Consider the following 19,908-nt stretch of genomic DNA (forward strand, 5'->3'; position numbering starts at 1 on the left):
CATGTAGATGAGCATCTAATTTTCTCTTTGGTTAGCTTGGCTGCTCCATCTGATCTTCCTCTCTCTCGACCTCTTGTTCAGAAAGTATTGTCTTTGGTGTGGACTATAAGCAAGCTCTGTGAAGTAAAATTGGAGAGAACATCAACAGAAACAATTTAAATTTGAGGAAAAGGGGCACCCAAAACCAAATGAAAGGAATTTGTCTTATTTTGTTCCAGAAAGGGAGGCTGAGAAGAAATCAGATGAATATCTGGGTTCCTGCACCTGGGGGAAGGTTTCCTGCAGAGCCCTGGACATAATAATCTAGGACCTTCAAACCAATATACTCTTTCCAAGGAAAGACTGGTTGCTTCCAAGGAGGGTAGGGGAGGGTGGCTGCAGGCAGCTCTCATCTCCCCTGCACAGTCTCAGTTGCATTTCACTTAACCCATCCTCCTTAGAAGGCAGCTCTATGACCAGGTACACCCCCTATTACACACACACACACAGAGTGTGTGTGAGAGAGAGAGAGAGAGAGAGAAAGAGAGACAGAGAGACAGAGCGCAAAGCGTTACCTCCAACTACATACAGTACTCTGTCAGAAAAGAACTCTAGAGAGTAAGAAAATGTCCTGCTCTCATTCCATTGCCGGCAATGTCTCACCGCCCCCTAGAGACCGGTTCCAGGGCAGCTGCCTACCTGGCCTTCCTTCCAGTACAAATCATCCTGGTGGATGGTTCTCTGATGCTCAGTCTTCGCTGAGGTGGGAAGAGGAATTGGACTCACATTGCAAAGGCACGGGGCAGGGCGGATTTCCTGCAGGTGTTAGGAAGAACAGCCCAGTTATGATCACCTACTGCTCTGTCTCCATTGAGGCCTAAAAAGGAAGTGAGTTTATACCGCAGTTGGAGGAACTGCCTGCAGCCTTGAGGAAAATGTCTAGTCACAGGGAGTAAGTTACCTGTTGATCATATTGTCAAGGAATTCCTGTCCAGTTCTCCTTCCCTGGGTTGACACCTCTGTAAGGTCAGATCTGGAAGTAGGACAGTGGGCACCAAGGGAGTTCCTGTTCAGGGAAGTGGAGTGGCTGGCTGGGATTGGGGCTTTTTCTTCCCAGGAGGAGCAGGACTGCTCACGATCTGTGCCCTGTGTCTGCCTGCAGGGGACTGCTGGTTTCTCGCAGCCATTGCCTGCCTCACCCTGAACCAGCGCCTTCTTTTCCGAGTCATACCCCAGGATCAAAGTTTCATCGAAAACTACGCAGGGATCTTCCACTTCCAGGTGAGGTAATGAGAGTGTAGTTAAGAGGGTCAGTTGCAGGACACCCACCGCTGGTCTCCTGGCCTTGACTTCCCAGAAGCTGGAGGAAACTTTCCACCCATCTAACCCCAGCAGCAACAGTGGGCATGGACCCCCTTAAGGCTTCAAGCCTGGGAGGAAGCAGTTGCTTATCTCTGGATCCCTAATCCCTCCCCCACCACCTTCCACTATGTCCCAGAAAGGCAGGAAGGCATCCTGTTTACTGTGGGTCTATTTTTGTCTTTGCAGCTGTCTGGCTGCTGTTACTGCCTGCAGCCCTTCTCAAGTAGGTCCCTAAGATATTAGCACTGGGACACCACAGGACCCTTCAGATTGTACAGCAACCCCTGTCCAGGGCTCCTGTGTACTTCTTCCTCTCTAAGGCATGGCGGTACCAAGGCTATCACTCCTCTCTTCCAAGCCCTGGAAGAAGATTCTGCTTAACCTGGGGATCAGGCTTCTTGTCTGCCCTAGAACTGAGTTCGATGGTTCTAGAATCCATCCAGTTACTGGAAGTTTTCTGAGTCCCAGTCATCTTGGCATAGAGCTAGTGCTAGAGCAGAACCAAACTGAGTTCCACCTGTGAGGGTCTCGTAGGTTCTGGGATGCTGGGGAGTCGGCCTGTCTCCAGCCTCAAAGGCTCCCTCGTGTCCCAGGATGAGCCACGTTACCAGTTCTTGCTCTGCTGATCTTGCACCTCAGCACGGAAGGCCTCAGAAAAGGTCTGTCCCCAGGCTCAGACTCCCCCTCCTGCTGCCTTGGGAACATGGCACATTTAAAGGGTCTTAGATCTGAAGGGCCTTAAACACAAATATCAGATAGATTTCTGTTTTCTTTTCAATGAGGGAGAAAGTGCCATTGAAAAGGAGACTAAACTGCATTTGGCCCTTTTCAGTTCAAACTGATTCATTCAAAAAAGAGCAACATCCAAACTTGAAATGATTGGACAATGTTCCTGCTACAGCTAGAATAGATTCTGGGTCACTTTGTTCCTCCACTTCAATCCTTGTTCTTCAGTTTGGCATCAAGAAATACCTAAATCAAGGCCAGAAGCAGTGGCTCCTGCCTGTAATTCCAGCACTTTGGGAGGCCGAGGCAAGTGGATCACGAGGTCAGGAGATTGAGACCATCCTGGCTAACGTGGTGAAACCCCGTCTCTACTAAAAAAATACAAAAAATTAGCCAGGCGTAGTGGCGGGCGCCTGTAGTCCCAGCTACTCAGGAGGCTGAGGGTGGAGAATGGCGTGAACCCAGGAGACGGAGCTTGCAGTGAGCCGAGATTGCGCCACTGCACTCCAGCCTGGGCGACAGAGCGAGACTCCATCAAAAACAAACAAACAAACAAAAAACCTAAATCAGTACAGTGCCTTCACTGCATAGTTACCAACCCTGGCCACATTGAATCAGCTGGGGGCACCTGAGAGTACTGACACCCAGGCCCTGCCCCAGACCTGCTGAGCAGGAGAATGAAAATCTTACATCCTAAGACACTCATGGAGCACCCACTATACCCATTACAGGGCTGGACTCTGTGGAAGACATGAAGTGTATGTAACTCACTTCCAGCCCTCGAAAAGCACACAGTCCAGTTAGAGACAGATTCACACACCCCAAACCAGAATAGGATGAACAGGCACCCAGATGCAGAGTTTAGGAAATGATGCTGCTTTGGGATCCAAGAACCCCCTGAGGAATATGGAGGAAGGACACATTTCCTAACAGTAATTTGAGTATGTGACTCTGTGCTTGACGCTTCTATGCAGTTCTGGCGCTATGGAGAGTGGGTGGACGTAGTTATTGATGACTGCCTGCCAACGTACAACAATCAACTGGTTTTCACCAAGTCCAACCACCGCAATGAGTTCTGGAGCGCTCTGCTGGAGAAGGCTTATGCTAAGTAAGCAACGCTTTAGAATGTGAGATGGGACTAGAGGTGAGAAAGTGGGTTGCAAAATCCAGCCAAGGCCTCACTCACAGGAAGAGGCATGTGCCTCTATACACGCATATGTGTGGGCGTTGGTGTCCAACTGTGACCCAAAGTTAGGGATCAGTTCCAGGCAACAACAGCTCTAATTAAAAACATTAAATTTAAGAGTAGAAATGAAGATGTGCATAGAAGACCTTTAGCTTTAGCTTACCAAGGCGAGTTCTTTCATTGTGCCTCCATGGTGGCATTACAAGTCTTGGATCAGAACATTGTATCTCTGGAGCTCAGATCCCAGGGTCTTGCTTGGCTCAACCTCATGTGCTTATAGCAGATTTATAAAACCATGTTGTCTCTCAACTTAAAAGCTCTCCCCAGATGCTAATAATGGATTTAAAAAATTTTTTTGAAACAAGGTCTCACTCTGTAACGCAGGCTGGAGTGCAGAGGTGCAGTCACGGCTCACTGCAGCATTGACCTCCAGGGTTCAAGGTGCTCCTCCCACCTCAGCCTCCCAAGTAGCTGGGACTACATGCGGGCATCACCATGCCCAGTTAATTTTTGTAGAGACAGGGTTTTGCCATGTTGCCCAGACTGGTCTCGAACTCTTGGGCTCATGCAATCCACCAGCCTCGGCCTCCCAAAGTGCTGGGATTGCCGGTGTGAGCCACCACACCAGCAGCTGCTAATGACTTTAATGCAGCCCTTCCTCAAGGTTCAGGATGTAGTAAAAATAGCTCTCAGGAAGTGGGAATAGCTGGGTTTCAATCCCAGTGCCTCTGGCTCTCTGTGGTCTTGGGTGGGTCACTTAGCCTCTTGAGCTCAGTTTCTTCGTTTATGAAGAAAGGGAATCGTTGTTTCCACCCCATTAGCTCACAGGGTTAATGTGGAATTGATGAAAGAACATCACGGCATCCAAGAGGTAAAGTTCTGGTGGCAGTGGTACCTGGGCTTTGTTTCCTGGAACTCTGTGACCCCAAATTGGTCTTCATTCTCTTTCTAAGGCTCCATGGTTCCTATGAAGCTCTGAAAGGTGGGAACACCACAGAGGCCATGGAGGACTTCACAGGAGGGGTGACAGAGTTTTTTGAGATCAGGGACGCTCCTAGTGACATGCACAAGATCATGAAGAAAGCCATCGAGAGAGGCTCCCTCATGGGCTGCTCCATTGATGTAAGTCTGGGGTATGGGGCACAGGGCAGGGAGCTCCAAGTGTCAGGAAGCCTTTTACCCAATGAAGGGCAGCACAGAGCTTTTGTGTGGGACAGAGTGCATGTTTCGTTTGAGGAAGCAGGAACTGGCTGTCAACTTTGAGGACTGGGAATTTCTCAAGGGAGAACAGTTCTTGGGGATTTTCAATAAAGACACTGGTCAGGGACATTTCAAGCTCTGGAATGTCAGTGGAAATCAGTCCAGAGGCCTGTGTCAGTGGAGGCCTCCCTTGCTGATGCTCCTCAGTCTCAGCACACTCCCATTAAGCTGGCCACATACTTGGCTGTGGACCTGAGCCCACCATTTCCCTAAGAAAGCCTCCCAGTCACTGCACTTTCACCATACCCCCCACTTGGGACGTGGGCTTTGTGTTGTTACCTGGGAGAAGCTAAACCCGCAGCCCCTTTCAGTGCAAAGAAATGCTGTGAACTGAGACAGGAGCCAAGGGTAGGGAGATGGCCACCCGTGGCCAGGCCTCCTTCAGGGGGCATGTCTTCCCTGAGGGCTGCTCAGTATATTGCTATGATAGGCTTAGTGGTTTCCATCGGGGAGGATGGGGTCCAAGCTGAATTCCTGTCCCTTTCTCTCCATAACACGCCCGGTGGAGCTTGGAAGATCAGTTAGCACACAACAGCATGGATGAACTTTTTTTTCCTTTATCATTTTTCTCCATCTTTCCTCCATTTGTGCTCTGTTGATCTCTCCTCTCTCCCTTTGTCTGTCCCATCTCTTCCTCCTCTCTCCTTCCCTTTCCACCCTTCTATATTTGTTCTTTCCCTCTCCTGGGTTGTTCCCTGCTGTCTCTGTCGGGCCTCAGGATGGCACGAACATGACCTATGGAACCTCTCCTTCTGGTCTGAACATGGGAGAGCTGATTGCACGGATGGTGAGGAATATGGATAACTCGCTGTTCCGGGACTCAGACCTCGACCCCAGAGCCTCAGTTGAAAGACCGACCCGGGTGTGTATGCCTCCGATTATCAGGACTGACCATCCCTCCAACCCACATGACCCCGCCCTGCCAGTGTCAGACTCCCCTCAGCAGCCAGGGCCGTACCCACACACCCCCACCTGGCACCTCCCAAGGGTCTGGGTTGAAATAACTTGCTCAGCCAAGGCTCCTGAAGAACGTACAAGAACCAGGATTTTGGAGGGAATCTCTGCTGGAGTTTCTGCATATTCCATGGTCCAGGCAGTTCCTCTTATAACGAACTATCAGACAGAAATAGCAGAGAGACCTAATTTATTTTAAAATATTTTTCCTCTTCTAATGTATTCATTTATTCATTCAGCACTTGAGCTCCTACTATGCTCCAGGCACACCTCTAGCAAAGCAAATTCTCTCCTCTTTTTCAGTATTTGTGGAAAAAGCAAGGTCTCCCTCTTGTAGAGTTTATATTCTAGTACTTTCATAAGTTATACCTGCTCACTGGAGAATACTGAGCCATACAGAAAAACACAGAAGAAAATTTCACTTATATTTTTCCCCATATAAAGATAACCACTCTTAACATCTAGTATATGTTCTTCCAGGATTTTTCTGTGCACACACTGAATCTATATTTTTATTTTTAAAATGTTTTCATATTGTATGTACCCCTTTGCAGCCTGCTTTTTTCAGTTAGTTTGATTTTTTTTTTTTTTTTTTTTTTTTTTGGAGACCAAGTCTTGCCCTATTGCCTAGGCTGGATCGCAGTGGTGCCATCTCGGCTCACTGCAACCTCTGCTGCCCAAGTAAAAGTAATTCTCCTGCCTCAGCCTCCTGACATAGCTGGGATTACAGGTGCACACCACCACACCTGGCTAATTTTTGTATTTTTAGTAGAGATGGGGTTTCACCATGTTGGCTGGAATGGTCTTGAACTGACCTCAAGTGATCCACCTGCCTCAGCCTCCCAAAATGCTGGGATTACAAGCGTGAACCACTGCGCCCAGGCTAGTTTGATATTCTTAATGTGCCCAAAGTATTCTCCTGTACCATTTTTTAGTAGCTACACAATATTCAAACACACAGATATGTTATAATTTATTTACCCGATAACCTATTATTGGAAAGTTGAGTTTTTTTTCTTTGTTTTGTTTTGTTTTGCTACTATTCTAAAAAATGCTATAATGAACATTCCAATAGATACATCTTTGTATACATCCATGGTGACTTCCATAGGACAGATTCCCAGCAGTAGAATTGCTGTGTTGAATGATATGCTTAGGTAATGACAGAAGACTCATTTCAAGCAGCTTCCCGGGTCTACAACTAAGGATTAATGACTCTCCCGCCCCCTCCCAGTCCATTCAGCATGATCTGGATCATGAGGACTGAGATCTGGGAGAGACTGAGATCTGGGAGAGGCCGAGATGCCAAAAGCCCTGGCTCCACCCATACCCCTCACCCTGAAAAAGGCTCTAGGAATTCTGCAGCTTAGCAAGGCTGTGGGAAGCTCATTTTAAAGCTGTTACGTTAGTCGGCACACGGAAGCTGTAGAGAGCCTATCCAGGGCTCATGGGACTTTAGTGATCCTACCCTTCTGCCAAGGATCCCCCATGGCTGCAGCTTGGAAATTTCTGCAAATGGAAGAGCTACCCCTTAGGCACGGTCGGTCGTGTCTGAGCAGGGATCTCCTTGGGCCTTCTCAGAATTCTCTCTCTGAGCACTGGGACTCTTGATTTCTTGAATATTATGTTTTAGGTGAGTGTGGAGGAGGTGAGGGGATGTAAAGAAAAAGGCTAGACTTGGCCGGGCGTGGTGGCTCATGCCTGTAATCCCAGCACTTTGGGAGGCTGAGGCGGGTGGATCACCTGAGGTCAGGAGTTCGAGACCAGCCTGGCTAACATGGTGAAACCCTGTTTCTACTAAAAATACAAAAAATTAGCTGGGCATGGTGGCACGTGCCTGTAATCCCAGCTACTCGGGAGGCTGAGGCAGGAAAATCACTTGAACCCAGGAAGCGGAGGTTGCAGTGAGCCGAGATCGCACCACTGCACTCCAGCCTGGGTGACAGAGCGAAACTCTGTCTTGAAAAAACAAAAAGAAAAAGAAAAAGCTAGACTTATGTGTCATCTAACCCCTTTTCTCAACCCCTTTCTCTTCCAGGAATAGTCAACCCTGGATGGCCTCAGGGGAAGGGGGATCCTGAAGCCCAGGGCAGCCTCCAACTCTACCCCTTCCTCCTTTGAAGGATACTAAGGGATCCAGAAAGGAGGGGCAGGGACGCTGTTACCCACCCCACATCCCAGCATCCACATTGCTCTCTCATGGTCAGGACAGAGCCTTCTCAGGGAGACCAGCTTGTCTGGAGCTGTGTCTCTTGACACTCGTAAAGAGCCAGTGAAGGTCTGTTCGTGGTCGTGAGGCACACTTTCAGCGAGCAGAGTGGTCTGTGTCTTCACAGAGCCCGGAAAATGAACTAGTATGAACTTTGTCTGCAAGCAGCAGAACTTCTGTTTCCCTGCCCCTAATGGGCACTCTGGTTACTGCTTTACAGACAATCGTTCCCGTTCAGTATGAGACAAGAATGGCCTGCGGGCTGGTCAGAGGTCACGCCTACTCTGTCACGGGGCTGGATGAGGTGAGCCTGGTGGGGCTTGGTGGGGCAAGGGCACCCTCCTGGGTTAACCTCCTGAAGTCAGGACTTAGCTGTTGGGGCCCCTTCCCTGTCTGCAGAGCTTGCCTCTGATCAGGACATCCAGTTCAAGGTCCAAGCCACGCAGAGGGGCTTGTGAAACTGGTAGAGGTGGATCCTGCCACAGTTGGTGCATAGTTTATCTTTGCTTTTTGAGCTAAAGATGGCAATTTTTCCAACATTTCCAATGAACAAATTGAAATATCACTTTGCTTTTACAAAGTTGATTTCATGTGTTCTTGGGCTTCCTGTTCTCTCATGTTCAGAAAGCTACATTTATCTCTGGGTAGCCACGGGGACTGGTTCCAGAAGCCCCAATGTTAACAAAATCTGCAGATGCTCAAGTTCCTTCTATAAAATGGAGTAGTATTTGCATGTAACCTATGCACATCCTCCCGTATACTTTAAATCATCTCTGGATTACTTATGGTACTGAACACAACGGAAATGCTATGTAAATAGTTGTTACACTGCATTGGGGTTTTTTTGGTATTATTTTCTATTGTTTTTTGGAATATTTTTGATCCACGATTGGTTATATGCCAAAGCCATGGATACGAGAGGCTGACTGTTCTGTTTTGCTCCTTCTGGGACTTCTGGGCTTTCCTGGGCCACGCCTGAGACAGGAACATTGTAAGGCCTGTTGCACACAGTTGGGCAGGTTGTGCCCTGTACAGAGGGATGGGCTGAGAGGGGCAGTTGCCTGCATCGGCTCATTGCAGCAGGCTGGAGGAAGTCTGCTTGTTTGTAGTTCCTCAGTCAGCAGGGGCCTTTTGTCTGTCTGTCTTTCCCTCTCTCTCTCTTTCTCTCTTTTTCTCTTTTCTTTTCTTTCTTTCCTTTGAGATGGAGTCTCACTCTGTCACCCAGGCTGGAGTGCAGTGGCGCAATCTTGGCTCACTGCAATGTCCGCCTTCTGGATTCAAGCGATTCTCCTGCTTCAGCCTCCTGAGTAGCTGGGACTACAGGCATCCGCCACCACGCCCAGCTAATTTTTGTATTTTTAGTAGACATGGGGGTTTCTCCATGTTGGTCAGGCTGGTCTCGAACTCCTGACCTTGTGATCTGCCTGCTGCGGCCTCCCAAAGTGCTGGGATTACAGGCGTGAGCCACCACGCCTGGCCAGCAGAGGCCTTTTTTGTAATTTATATAAAGACACCTGATGTGCTAGCAGGGCCCTACTGTTTATGCCCCGCCTCCTCCCCCGAAGCTCAGAACGGCAGGATGTTCCTGAGAAAATTGCCTCTTAGAAGATAGAGAGGAGATGGCCAAGCCCTAAATCAGGCAGACTCAGGAGGAAAGGTCTGACCCTTCCATTCCCCAGCACACTTCTGCTTAGTCTCCTTGGCCAGAGTCAGGCAGAACACCCTCCTGTAAGGGATTTGCCCCCCAGCCCCGTCCCAGCCCTCAGGCAAGACAGAAGATTCCCTTTCCAGACAGGCTGCGAGCATGAGAGCTCTTTCTCTGTCTTAAGGTCCTGTTCAAAGGTGAGAAAGTGAAGCTGGTGCGGCTGCGGAATCCCTGGGGCCAGGTGGAGTGGAACGGCTCTTGGAGTGATGGGTAGGTGAGGGGACCCCACGGGATTGGCAGTGGGAGACAACAGGGCCCCGGACAAGACTGTGTTGGGAACTGAGCCATGAGAGTATTGAAGATGCTTGGTATAAGATCACCCTCAAAACCAATGATCCACAGAGAAGAGGGGCACAAGTGTTGGCTCCAGGGAAAGGCCAGGAGCGGAAGCGGGGTGCCAGGGACCCAGAGAGGTTACTGACAGCCATTGGCTGGAAAGGAAGGATTCCAGAAAGCGTGGGGAAGGTCCAGGCAGGAAAAGAGTATGAATGCAGGGGTCTGGGCTAGACAAGTGACTTCCCTTCTTGGAGTCTTGTGTTGCCTTACCTGTAAAATGAGAACAGTATTATTAGCGCTTACCGTGTGGGCTGATACGAGGAGTAAATGGGACTGTTTTTGGAAAGTGCTGAGCCATTGCCAAGATTTCCTTACCCGTGCTATCCCTGTATGAAGGCACAAGAGCCCTTTGAATTTTACTGCTTATCACAGAAAGGAATAGACTGGGGGCAACAAAAATAACAAACATGGGAAATTATGACGGCTCCAGCACATTTGCAAAACTTCCATGGTCCCACTGGTTCCTGATGACCTCTACTGAATGGGAGGCGATTCACTACTGAATGAGCCCATGAGCTCCTCTTATTTCGAGAAGGGGATGGCAGGACTCAGTAGAGGAGAAGGACCGCACCCAGGCAGCCTGGGCCCCTGGCTTCTGTGCTTATGTACCGCTGGGTACCTCTTAGCCCAGCATGTAATTACTGGTTTGCTGAGTCACTCGTTTAGCAAATGTTTCTTGGGCACCTACTACACGGGAGGCACAGGTCAAGGCACTGGGAATAGTCTGTGAACCCACAGCCTCCCTTGATACACTGTGATTAGGGGCCGATCCTCGTGTCCTGACTGCCTCCTGCAGACATTCACATGCCTTCCTTCACTTATCCACGCTACAAATCCTTAGTTCCTCAGTGCTGACTTCTGCCAGGCCCTAGGCTACCGTCTGGGGATGTAGAAATGAACGCAGACTCATGGGCCCTGTGCCTGTGGGTTTAAGGTCCGGGGAAGGACAGGCAAGCACACACCAATAATTGAGATCAATGCCACAATAAGGATCACAAAGAGGGGGCCTCCACACCTAGTTTGGGTGGGAGGGGAAGCATAGAGAAAGGTTACCTGGAGGGAGCGACTCTCTGCTCTGGGAAGGCCCTCAGTGACTCCTCAGTTGTCTACTTCACTGGCCCAGGTCACCTGCAGGGACCCTTGCTGTGTCCTCCAGCCTCAGAGCTTGGTGTGCGGCCCCGCCCTGCTTACCATGACGCTGCCATCACAGGGGCTGGAGACAAGTGGACCCGACGCTGTTCACTCAAGGAGATTCCCTCTACTGCATCCCTCCTCCTGGTCTCAGAAATCTCCATCTCCCCTGCAGGGCTCTCTCACTGACTCCAAGCACCTCCTCAACCCCTTACCTTTCCAGGGAGCACCCAGTTTAGTTGAATTCTCCTCAGTGAGCCTGAAACATATGTGCACTTTATTGGCCGCACTGTGAGGAGAGAGAGTGTGTTAAAACTGCCCAGTCTTTAGAAACACAATGCTGGGCTGTTGCCCAGCACAGGAAAGATGTTTACAGGCTGGGCCTTTTTTTCTTAGTAACTCAGAGTTTCTTATTATGTGACAGGCACTCTACTAATAGCTTTGCGTGCATTATTTCATCTGCCCAGCCCAGCCCTGTGAATAGGTGACATAATCATTTTCCTTTTGCAGTTGAGGAAGCAGAGTCTGACAGAGGTTAAGTGACCTGCCCAAGGTTGCATAGCTAGCACTATTATTAAATGGAACTCCCAGTTTGTCTACATCCGGAACCCAATTTTTTTTTTGAGACGGAGTCTTGCTCTGCCGCCCAGGCTAGAATACAGTGGCGCAATCTCAGCTCACTGCAACCTCTGCCTCCTGGGTTCAAGCAATTCTTCTGCCTCAGCCTCCTGAGTACCTGGGACTATGGGCGCTCACCACCACACCCAGCTAATTTTTGTATTTTTAATAGAGATGGGGTTTTATCATATTGGCCAGGCTGGTCTCGAACTCCTGACCTCATGATCCGCCCACCTTGGCCTCCCAAAGTGCTGTGATTACAGGTGTGAGCCATTGCGACTGGCCCAGAACCCAATTCTTAACCTTTAAAGTATGATGAGAAGGGTCAAGCCCTCGCCGGCCCATTTAAGGAGTTCAGGCTCAGTCTTGATGTGAGAAGTCACTGCTATTGGGTTTCACACTGAGGGTACAGATGAGGTCAACATTTTGGTGGTTCACAGTGGCTGCAACTCTGTATTTCTCCTGTCCCAACCTACATCAGGCCTTCCTTTCTTCCTCCTTCCTTAATTTTTCCGTTTTCCCACCAGTTGGAAGGACTGGAGCTTTGTGGACAAAGATGAGACGGCCCGTCTGCAGCACCAGGTCACTGAGGATGGAGAGTTCTGGTGAGTCCGGAACCCAGGAAGACCCAGAAGGGTAAGGGATGGGGAAGAGAGGGGAAATCTCAGACGTCAATCCCCAGCTGAGGTTATCAGATTCCAGCCCTTGAGAGATGTGGGCTGTGTTCTCCTCCTTCAGCCCAAGGCCCAGCAAGGTTGAGGTTCTGAGAGGAGCCTTCCAGGCCACAGGGACAACTGAGCCCAGGACCAGACCAACATGATACGGCTCTTGCCTCCCCTGTGCCCCTCCGCCGCATACTCTATTCCAGCCACATGCACCTTGGCCTTAGCACAGTTCTTTTCTGAGCCTAGGAAGCTCCACTTACCCTGATCTTCCAACGTCAACCTCACCGTCTCAGGTTGCTTCTACTCAGGCTTCAAGTCTCAGCTTAAAGAGAATTTTCAAGTCTCAGCTTAAGGAGAGCCCCCTAAGTTCCCCCAGGACTGGGATTAATTTATGATGCTCATCACCCTTAAAATTGTTTGCTTGTCTGTTCTTTCCCGAACAATCTCTCCTTTCCGTGCACCTGGCGCCTGGCGCACAGTGGTGGGACGCACGGTAACCTTTTGGAGAACGGAATTTCTGTTGAGCTCGCCCATCAAGATACATGAGTTGGAGTCCTTGTTTTTTAAGAGTTGGAGTCCTTGTTTTTTAAGAGTTGGAGTCGTTGTTTTTTAAGAGTTCGAGTCCTTGTTTTTTAAGAGTTCTGCACCTTTGGCCGGGCTCGGTGGCTCAAGCCTGTAATCCCAGCACTTTGGGAGGCCGAGACGGGCGGATCACAAGGTCAAGAGATCGAGACCATCCTGGATAATACGGTGAAACCCCATCTCTACTAAAAAATACAAAAAAAACCTAGCCGGGCGAGGTGGCGGGCGCCTGTAGTCCCAGCTACTTGGGAGGCTGAGGCTGGAGAATGGCGTAAGCCCGGGAGGTGGAGCTTGCAGTGAGCTGAGATCCGGCCACCGCACTCCAGCCTGGGCTACAGAGCGAGACTCCGTCTCAAAAAAAAAAAAAAAAAAAAAGAGTTCTGCACCTTATTGTTCATAAGTTATACTTCAGTTTTTTAAAAAGGAAAAGTATGTAAATGAAGAATGAATGGATAGGAACAAAAAATGAAAATGGGTTTTATGGGTTTCTAATTTTTATAGCCATGTTATTTGTATTCCAGTTACAACTGATAAGTGATACAGAAGTGCATTTATTAAGAGAGTTGTGTTAGAGTTGGAAATCACATTCCTCATACAATATGAAAGCAAAACCTCATGACAGTTTGAGTATTTTAGTTTCCTTTTCTTATTCCTTCATATTTTTCAGCTTGAAGAGGTATATGTAGAATATAAGTTTGGACATAAACCAACAGGCAAATTTGTAGCAGAGCTTTTCTCATTACAAGGAAATTTGAGTTTTCCAAATCAATGATGATAATAAAGCTTAAGCAGTAGCTAAGAGCAGTCGCTTAGAAAACGAGATGCAAGCCGGGTATGGTGGCATATGCCATAGTCCCAGCTACTTGGGATGCTGAGGTGGGAGGATCGCTTGAGCCCAGGAGTTCAAGTATAGCTGGAATAACATCATGAGACCCCATATCTAAAAAATAAAAACAAAAAAAAAAATAAAGAAAATGAGAAACATGGCTTGTGGCCAATATGTTAGGGAAAAAAAAAAATTGTTCTCTTTTTCTTAGTTCCTTTTGGGAAAATAATAATTCTTCTGTCAACATATTTAATGTCTGACACTGTGGCAGACATTAAGTATGTTGTCTTACACTTGGGAAGGCCAAGGTGGGCGGATCACTTGAGGTCAGGAGTTCGAGACCAACCTGGCCAACATGGTGAAACCCCATCTCTACTAAAAATACAAAATTTAGCCAGGCATGATGGGCTTGGGCCTGTAATTCCAGCTACTCGGAAGGCTGAGGCAGGAGAATCACTTGAACCCGGGAGCCAGAGGTTGCAGTGAGCCCAGATTGCACTACTGCACTCCAGCCTGGATGACAGAGTGAGACTCTGTCTCAGGAAAAAAAAAAAAAAAAAAAAAAAAAAAAAAGTTGTCTTAGTATAATGTCAAGGGAAAGGATTTTTGTGTTTTTATTACTTTATTTTTTAATTTATTTAAAAACTACAATAGAGATGGGCCTCGCTATATTGCTCAGGCTGGTCTCAAACTCCTGGGCTCAAGTGATCCTCCTACCTTGGCCTCCCAAAATGCTGGGATGTGGGCCTGGGTAACATATGGGACCCCAGCTTTACAGAAAAATTTAAAATTAGGCAGGTGTGGTGGTGTGTGCCTGTAGTCCCAGCTATTTGAGAGGCTGAAGCAGGGGGTCACTTGAGCCCAGGAGGTTGAGGCTGCAGTGAACTATGATTGTACCACTGCAGTCCATCCTGGGCAACAGAGCAAGACCCTGTCTTAAAAAAAAAGTGCTGGGATTACAGATGTAAGCCACCACACGTGGCCTTCTATTTTTTATGGATATATCATAGCTATATATATTTTGGGGGTACATATGTACCCATATTTTGGGGGTACATATGATATTTTGATATACATATACAATGTGTAATGATCAAATTAGGGTTATTGGGATACCATCATCTCAAATATGTATCTTTTCTTTGTGTTGGGAACATTACAATTCTTTTCCTCTAGCTATTTTGAAAGATACTATATAGGCTGGGCATGGTGGCTCATGCCTGTAATCCCAGCACCTTGGGAGGCTGAGGTGGGTGGATCACCTGAGGCTAGGAGTTTGAGACCAGCCTGGCCAACATGGTGAAACCCCATCTCTACTGAAAATACAAAATACAAAAATTAGCTGAGCGTCATGGCAGGCAACCTGTAATCCCAGTTACTTGGGAGGCTGAGGCAGGAGAATCCCTTGACCGCAGGAAGTGGAGGTTGCAGTGAGCCAAGATCACGCCATTGCACTCCAGCCTGGGCAACAGAGCGAGACTGTCTCAAAAAATATATATATACACACACACACACACGTATGTATACAGACGTGTGTGTATATATACATATATATGTATACACGTATATATACATATTAAGTGTGTGTGTGTATATATACGTGTATATATACACAGTATGAAAGCAAAGCCTCATGACAGTTTGAGTATTTTAGTTTCCTTTTCTTCAGATTCCTTCATATTTTTCAGCTTGAAGAGGTATATGTAGAATATAAGTTTGGACATAAACCAACAGGCAAATTTGTAGCAGTTTTTTTCTCATTACAAGGAAATTTGAGTTTTCCAAATCAATGATGATAATATGTATACAGTTTACTTATATATTTTACACAATATGTATATATTTTAATACATATATATGTATACACACACACACACACACACACTATACTATAAATTCTTGTTTAGCTGTGTTTGCCTTACTGACTGTGCTACTGAGCACTAGAGCCTTTTTTTTTTTTTTTTTTTGAGACAGAGTCTCACTCTGTTGCCCAGGCTGGAGTGCAATGGCGCAATATCAGCTCAATGCAACCTCTGCCTCCTGGGTTCAAGTGATTCTCCTGCCTCAGCCTCCCAAGTAACTGGGATTACAGGTGCCCGCCATGACGCTCAGCTAATTTTTGTATTTTGTATTTTCAGTAGAGATGGGGTTTCACCATGTTGGCCAGGCTGGTCTTGAATTCCTAGCCTCAGGTGATCCACCCATCTCAGCCTCCCAAGGTGCTGGGATTACAGGTGTGAGCCACCGCGCCCGGGTGAGCACTAGAGCTTATTTCTTCTATCTAACTGTATTTTGTATCCATTAGCCACCCCCTTTTCATTCTCCCCTCTCCTTCCCTTCCCAGCCTCTGGTAACCACCATCTATTCCCTCTTCCATTACATACACTTTGTTTTAGCTTTCACATACGAGAGCATGCGACATTTGTCTTTCAGGGCCTGGCTCATTTTTGAATCATTGTTAGGAAAGATGGTGGTTTGGAGTAGATGCATCAGAAGTGACAGCGTTTGCCCTGAAAAGGAAACAGAGGCTCCTCTGGGACCCTGGCCAAGTTCCTGTGACTGTTTTATTATTGTGCTGTGTTAGCCCTGGGGTCTTCCACTCCCAGCCCTCCTGACCTTTTCCCGTATGGGTGTCTCTTTTCTTCCAACCTCTCAGGATGTCCTATGAGGATTTCATCTACCATTTCACAAAGTTGGAGATCTGCAACCTCACGGCCGACGCTCTGCAGTCTGACAAGCTTCAGACCTGGACAGTGTCTGTGAATGAGGGCCGCTGGGTGCGGGGTTGCTCGGCTGGAGGCTGCCGCAACTTCCCAGGTGGGAGATGCTCTTGATGGGGGGAGGGTCCAAGCAGAACAAGTTCCAAGCAGAAGAAGCCTAACTAGCACTTATGAAGTCTCTCTGTTCCAGATGTCCACTATCTTATTAAACCCTCCCTATTTTACTGAGAAGGAAACCACCATGCTGAGAAGTTTGCAATAGGGAGCTGGTAGTGACTTTGAAGCAGGAAATTGTGGGAACAATGCAGATGTTGCTTGACTTATGATGAGGTTATGTCTAGATAAGCCCACCCATCTTTGAAAACACCCTGAGTCGAAAGTGCATTTAATATGCCTAACCCACCAAATGTCATAGCTTAGCCTGGCCCACCTTAAACATGCTCGGAACACTGACCTTAGCCTAATGTTGGGCAAAATCATCTAACACAAAGCCTATTTTACAATAAAATGTTGAAAAGCTCATGTAACTTACTTAATACTGCACTAAAAGTGAAAAACAGAATGGTTGTAGGAGTACTCGAAATCCAGTTTCTATTGAATGTGCATCACTTTCACATTGTAAAGTTAAAAAATTGTAGCTGAACCATCCTAAGTCGGGGACTGTGAGTACTGTGTCAGTAACAGTAAGGGCAGTATTGGAGAACCAAGTTAGCAGCTGCTGCAATAGCTTAAGTCAGAGATGATGAAAACCTAGACCAAGTCAGTAGCAGCAGAGATGGAGGGGAGAGAGCAGATTTAGGGAGAGCATATTGGGTGATGTATGGAAGGAAGAATAAAGAATGATGTCAAGATTCCCAGTTGGGGACCTGACAACATTACAACATAAGATACACAAGAAGACCGGGCGGGTGGCTCACGCCTATAATCCCAGCACTTTGGGAGGGAGAGGCAGGAGGATCACTTGAGCCCAGGAGTTCAAGACCAGCACAGGCAACATAGTGAGATCTCATCTTTACAAAAAATTTAAAAAATGAAGCAGTAGGATTGCTTGAGTTCGGGAGGTTGAGGCTGCAATGAACCATGATCGTGCCACTGCACTCCTGCCTGGGTGACAGAGTAAGACCCTGCCTCAACAAAAATAAAAAAGACAAGAGAAAAATATCAGCGTGTTGTTTTTGGTGGAGTTGATTGTGGGGTTATAGGGAAAGGAATTTAGCTTGGGACAAGGAAAGGTTGAGGTTCCTGTAGAGTATCCCAGTGAAGATTTGTAATAGAGTATTGGATGCGCATATTAGATGGCACTTGGTGATATGATAAGAACTCAAAAAACAAAAGACCAGAAACGGTGGCTCATGCCTGTAATCCCAGCACTTTGGGAGGTGGAGGCAGGCAGATCACTTGTGGTCAGGAGTTCAAGACCAGCTTGGCTAATACGGTGAAACCCCGTCTCTACTAAAACTACAAAAATTAACCAGGGATGGTGGCGGGCGCCTATAATCCCTGCTAATTGGGAGGCTGAGTCAGAAGAATCGCTTGAACCCAGGAGGCAGAGGCTTCAGTAAGCCGAGATCGTGCCACTGCACTCCAGCCTGGGCAAGAGAGCCAGACTCTGTCTAAAAAAAAAAAAAAAAACAACGGTGAGAGAGATTGAGGCTGGGATATATGGCTCAGGCATCATGAGTGTGTAGGGGCAGTTAAAAAGCAGAAGAAAGATCGCCTAGGGAGGCAGGAAGGGTGAGGTAAGAGGAGAAGAGGCCGAGACCAGATTCCAGACACCAACAGCGTTTAAGGTGCAGGTAAGGAAAACAAAATCATCAGCAAAGACTGAGAACGAAAGCTCAGAGAGGAAGGAAGAGCCACACATCTGGTCAGTACAGCTCTATCTGTATAAAGGGAGCACCCCGCCCCCCCAATAGACAAATGCCTGAATCGTGTTTTCTGTTGATATTTTCTAAGCACCTAGATGCAGGGCATAGAAATAAATAGGTTCCTTCTGTCTCATCTCCTTCCTGCCCTCTGAGAGGCAGTTCTGAATGCATGTTTCCTTTCTGGGGGCGCAGATACTTTCTGGACCAACCCTCAGTACCGTCTGAAGCTCCTGGAGGAGGACGATGACCCTGACGACTCGGAGGTGATTTGCAGCTTCCTGGTGGCGCTGATGCAGAAGAACCGGCGCAAGGACCGGAAGCTGGGGGCCAATCTCTTCACCATTGGCTTCGCCATCTACGAGGTGTGCAGTCCTGATCGGCTCCAGCCTGGGAAACATACTTCCCCAGCGAGGACGCTTCCAGGGGCTTCTAGAGGGGTCCTCTGGCTTCCTCGATACTCAGTGACCCCCAGAGCTCCTGGTATCAGGCCCACTTGTGTTAGTAATAAGCAAAAAAATACCAGGGGGGCATCAGAGCAGCAGTGGGGTGGGCCTGGCAGGACGGGTGCTGGGGATCAGGCTTCCACATGCGGGCTGCAGTTGCTGGCATTCCCTTCCGCAGGTTCCTCATCCTCATTCAGATCTGAAGCATCTTCCTTTCTGTTTCTCCTCAAGGTTCCCAAAGAGGTATAGCAGCAGCAGCGGCCAGCAGTTGTGTGCAGCACTCCCCAGGGGGCCCCGAGTCTGTCTGTGGCTCGTCGAGAAGCTTCCTGGTGGGGTTTGTGGGCAGGACTGTGATAGGAGAGGGCCTTGCCCATGTTAATTCCACTGCAGAGCAGGTGCCTCGGGGCATTGCATGACCTGTGACTACCACCCCCAGATGTGTACTTTCCCTCTCGCACCAGACACTGTGCGTCACACGCCTTTGCACACGCACCCTCCATGCTCACAGCCACACACACAGTCACACAGACGCATTCTGAGGGTGGCTGCCCTCTTGGGATGGAGGAATCACTTCCCTCAGAACCCAGCCAAGTCCTCTAGGCCTTCTTGGGGGTCCTTCCAGCCTGAGGGGCTTCGGAGCTGAGGAGCAGCTGTTCTGGTAAGTGTCCCTGAGTGTGGGGATGGCACAGTTGCCATTCACTCTGAATCACAACAGAAAAGGAAGTGAGGTAGGGAGGCTATTTAAGCCTTGGGAGTCTGAAGTAGGGAGGTTGAGACTGTGACATGGGTGACCAGGGAGTTGGGAAGGGACCCTTGGAGGTGGCTGTGGCAGGACAGGGCATCCCTTCCGAGCGGCTCACGTCCCGCGGGCTCTCCCATGTCTCAGATGCACGGGAACAGGCAGCACCTGCAGAAGGACTTCTTCCTGTACAACGCCTCCAGGGCCAGGAGCAAAACCTACATCAACATGCGGGAGGTGTCCCAGCGCTTCCGCCTGCCTCCCAGCGAGTATGTCATCGTGCCCTCCACCTACGAGCCCCACCAGGAGGGGGAATTCATCCTCCGGGTCTTCTCTGAAAAGAGGAACCTCTCTGAGTGAGTGCCCGCCCAGCTTTCCCACCTGTTTCTAAAAGCTCACGTGGCCCACTCCAGAGATGGAAGGTGTGAGGCAGCGAGTCACATCTCCTCCAGAGGTCCTGGGATATATTGACCAGCTGAACGTCTTCTGCTGCTCCTGAGCCACGGGCCACATTACCCCCATTCATTCACTCATCCATTCTGCAGATATTTATTGAGCACCTACTATGTTCCAGGCACTCTCCTAGGCACCAGGCATAG

General features: G+C 48.5%; 1 protein-coding gene across 4 annotated transcripts in view; it reads left to right on the forward strand.

Annotated features, from left to right (window-relative positions):
- CAPN3 (calpain 3) overlaps positions 1-19,908 on the forward strand; it is a 58,925-nt gene that overhangs the window by 30,537 nt on the left and 8,480 nt on the right. Inside the window, exons 3-13 of one of the 4 annotated variants that reach the window (XM_008016916.3) lie at positions 1,142-1,260; positions 3,042-3,175; positions 4,207-4,375; positions 5,232-5,375; positions 7,897-7,980; positions 9,506-9,591; positions 11,994-12,071; positions 16,196-16,356; positions 18,320-18,489; positions 18,802-18,813; positions 19,457-19,665. In XM_008016916.3, coding sequence (XP_008015107.1) covers positions 1,142-1,260; positions 3,042-3,175; positions 4,207-4,375; positions 5,232-5,375; positions 7,897-7,980; positions 9,506-9,591; positions 11,994-12,071; positions 16,196-16,356; positions 18,320-18,489; positions 18,802-18,813; positions 19,457-19,665 — 1,366 coding nt within the window. The other 3 variants (XM_073012082.1, XM_073012081.1, XM_038009879.2) reach the window with 3 other exon arrangements.

This window comes from Chlorocebus sabaeus, chromosome 26 (assembly GCF_047675955.1).
Source record: "Chlorocebus sabaeus isolate Y175 chromosome 26, mChlSab1.0.hap1, whole genome shotgun sequence".
NCBI lineage: Eukaryota > Metazoa > Chordata > Mammalia > Primates > Cercopithecidae > Chlorocebus > Chlorocebus sabaeus.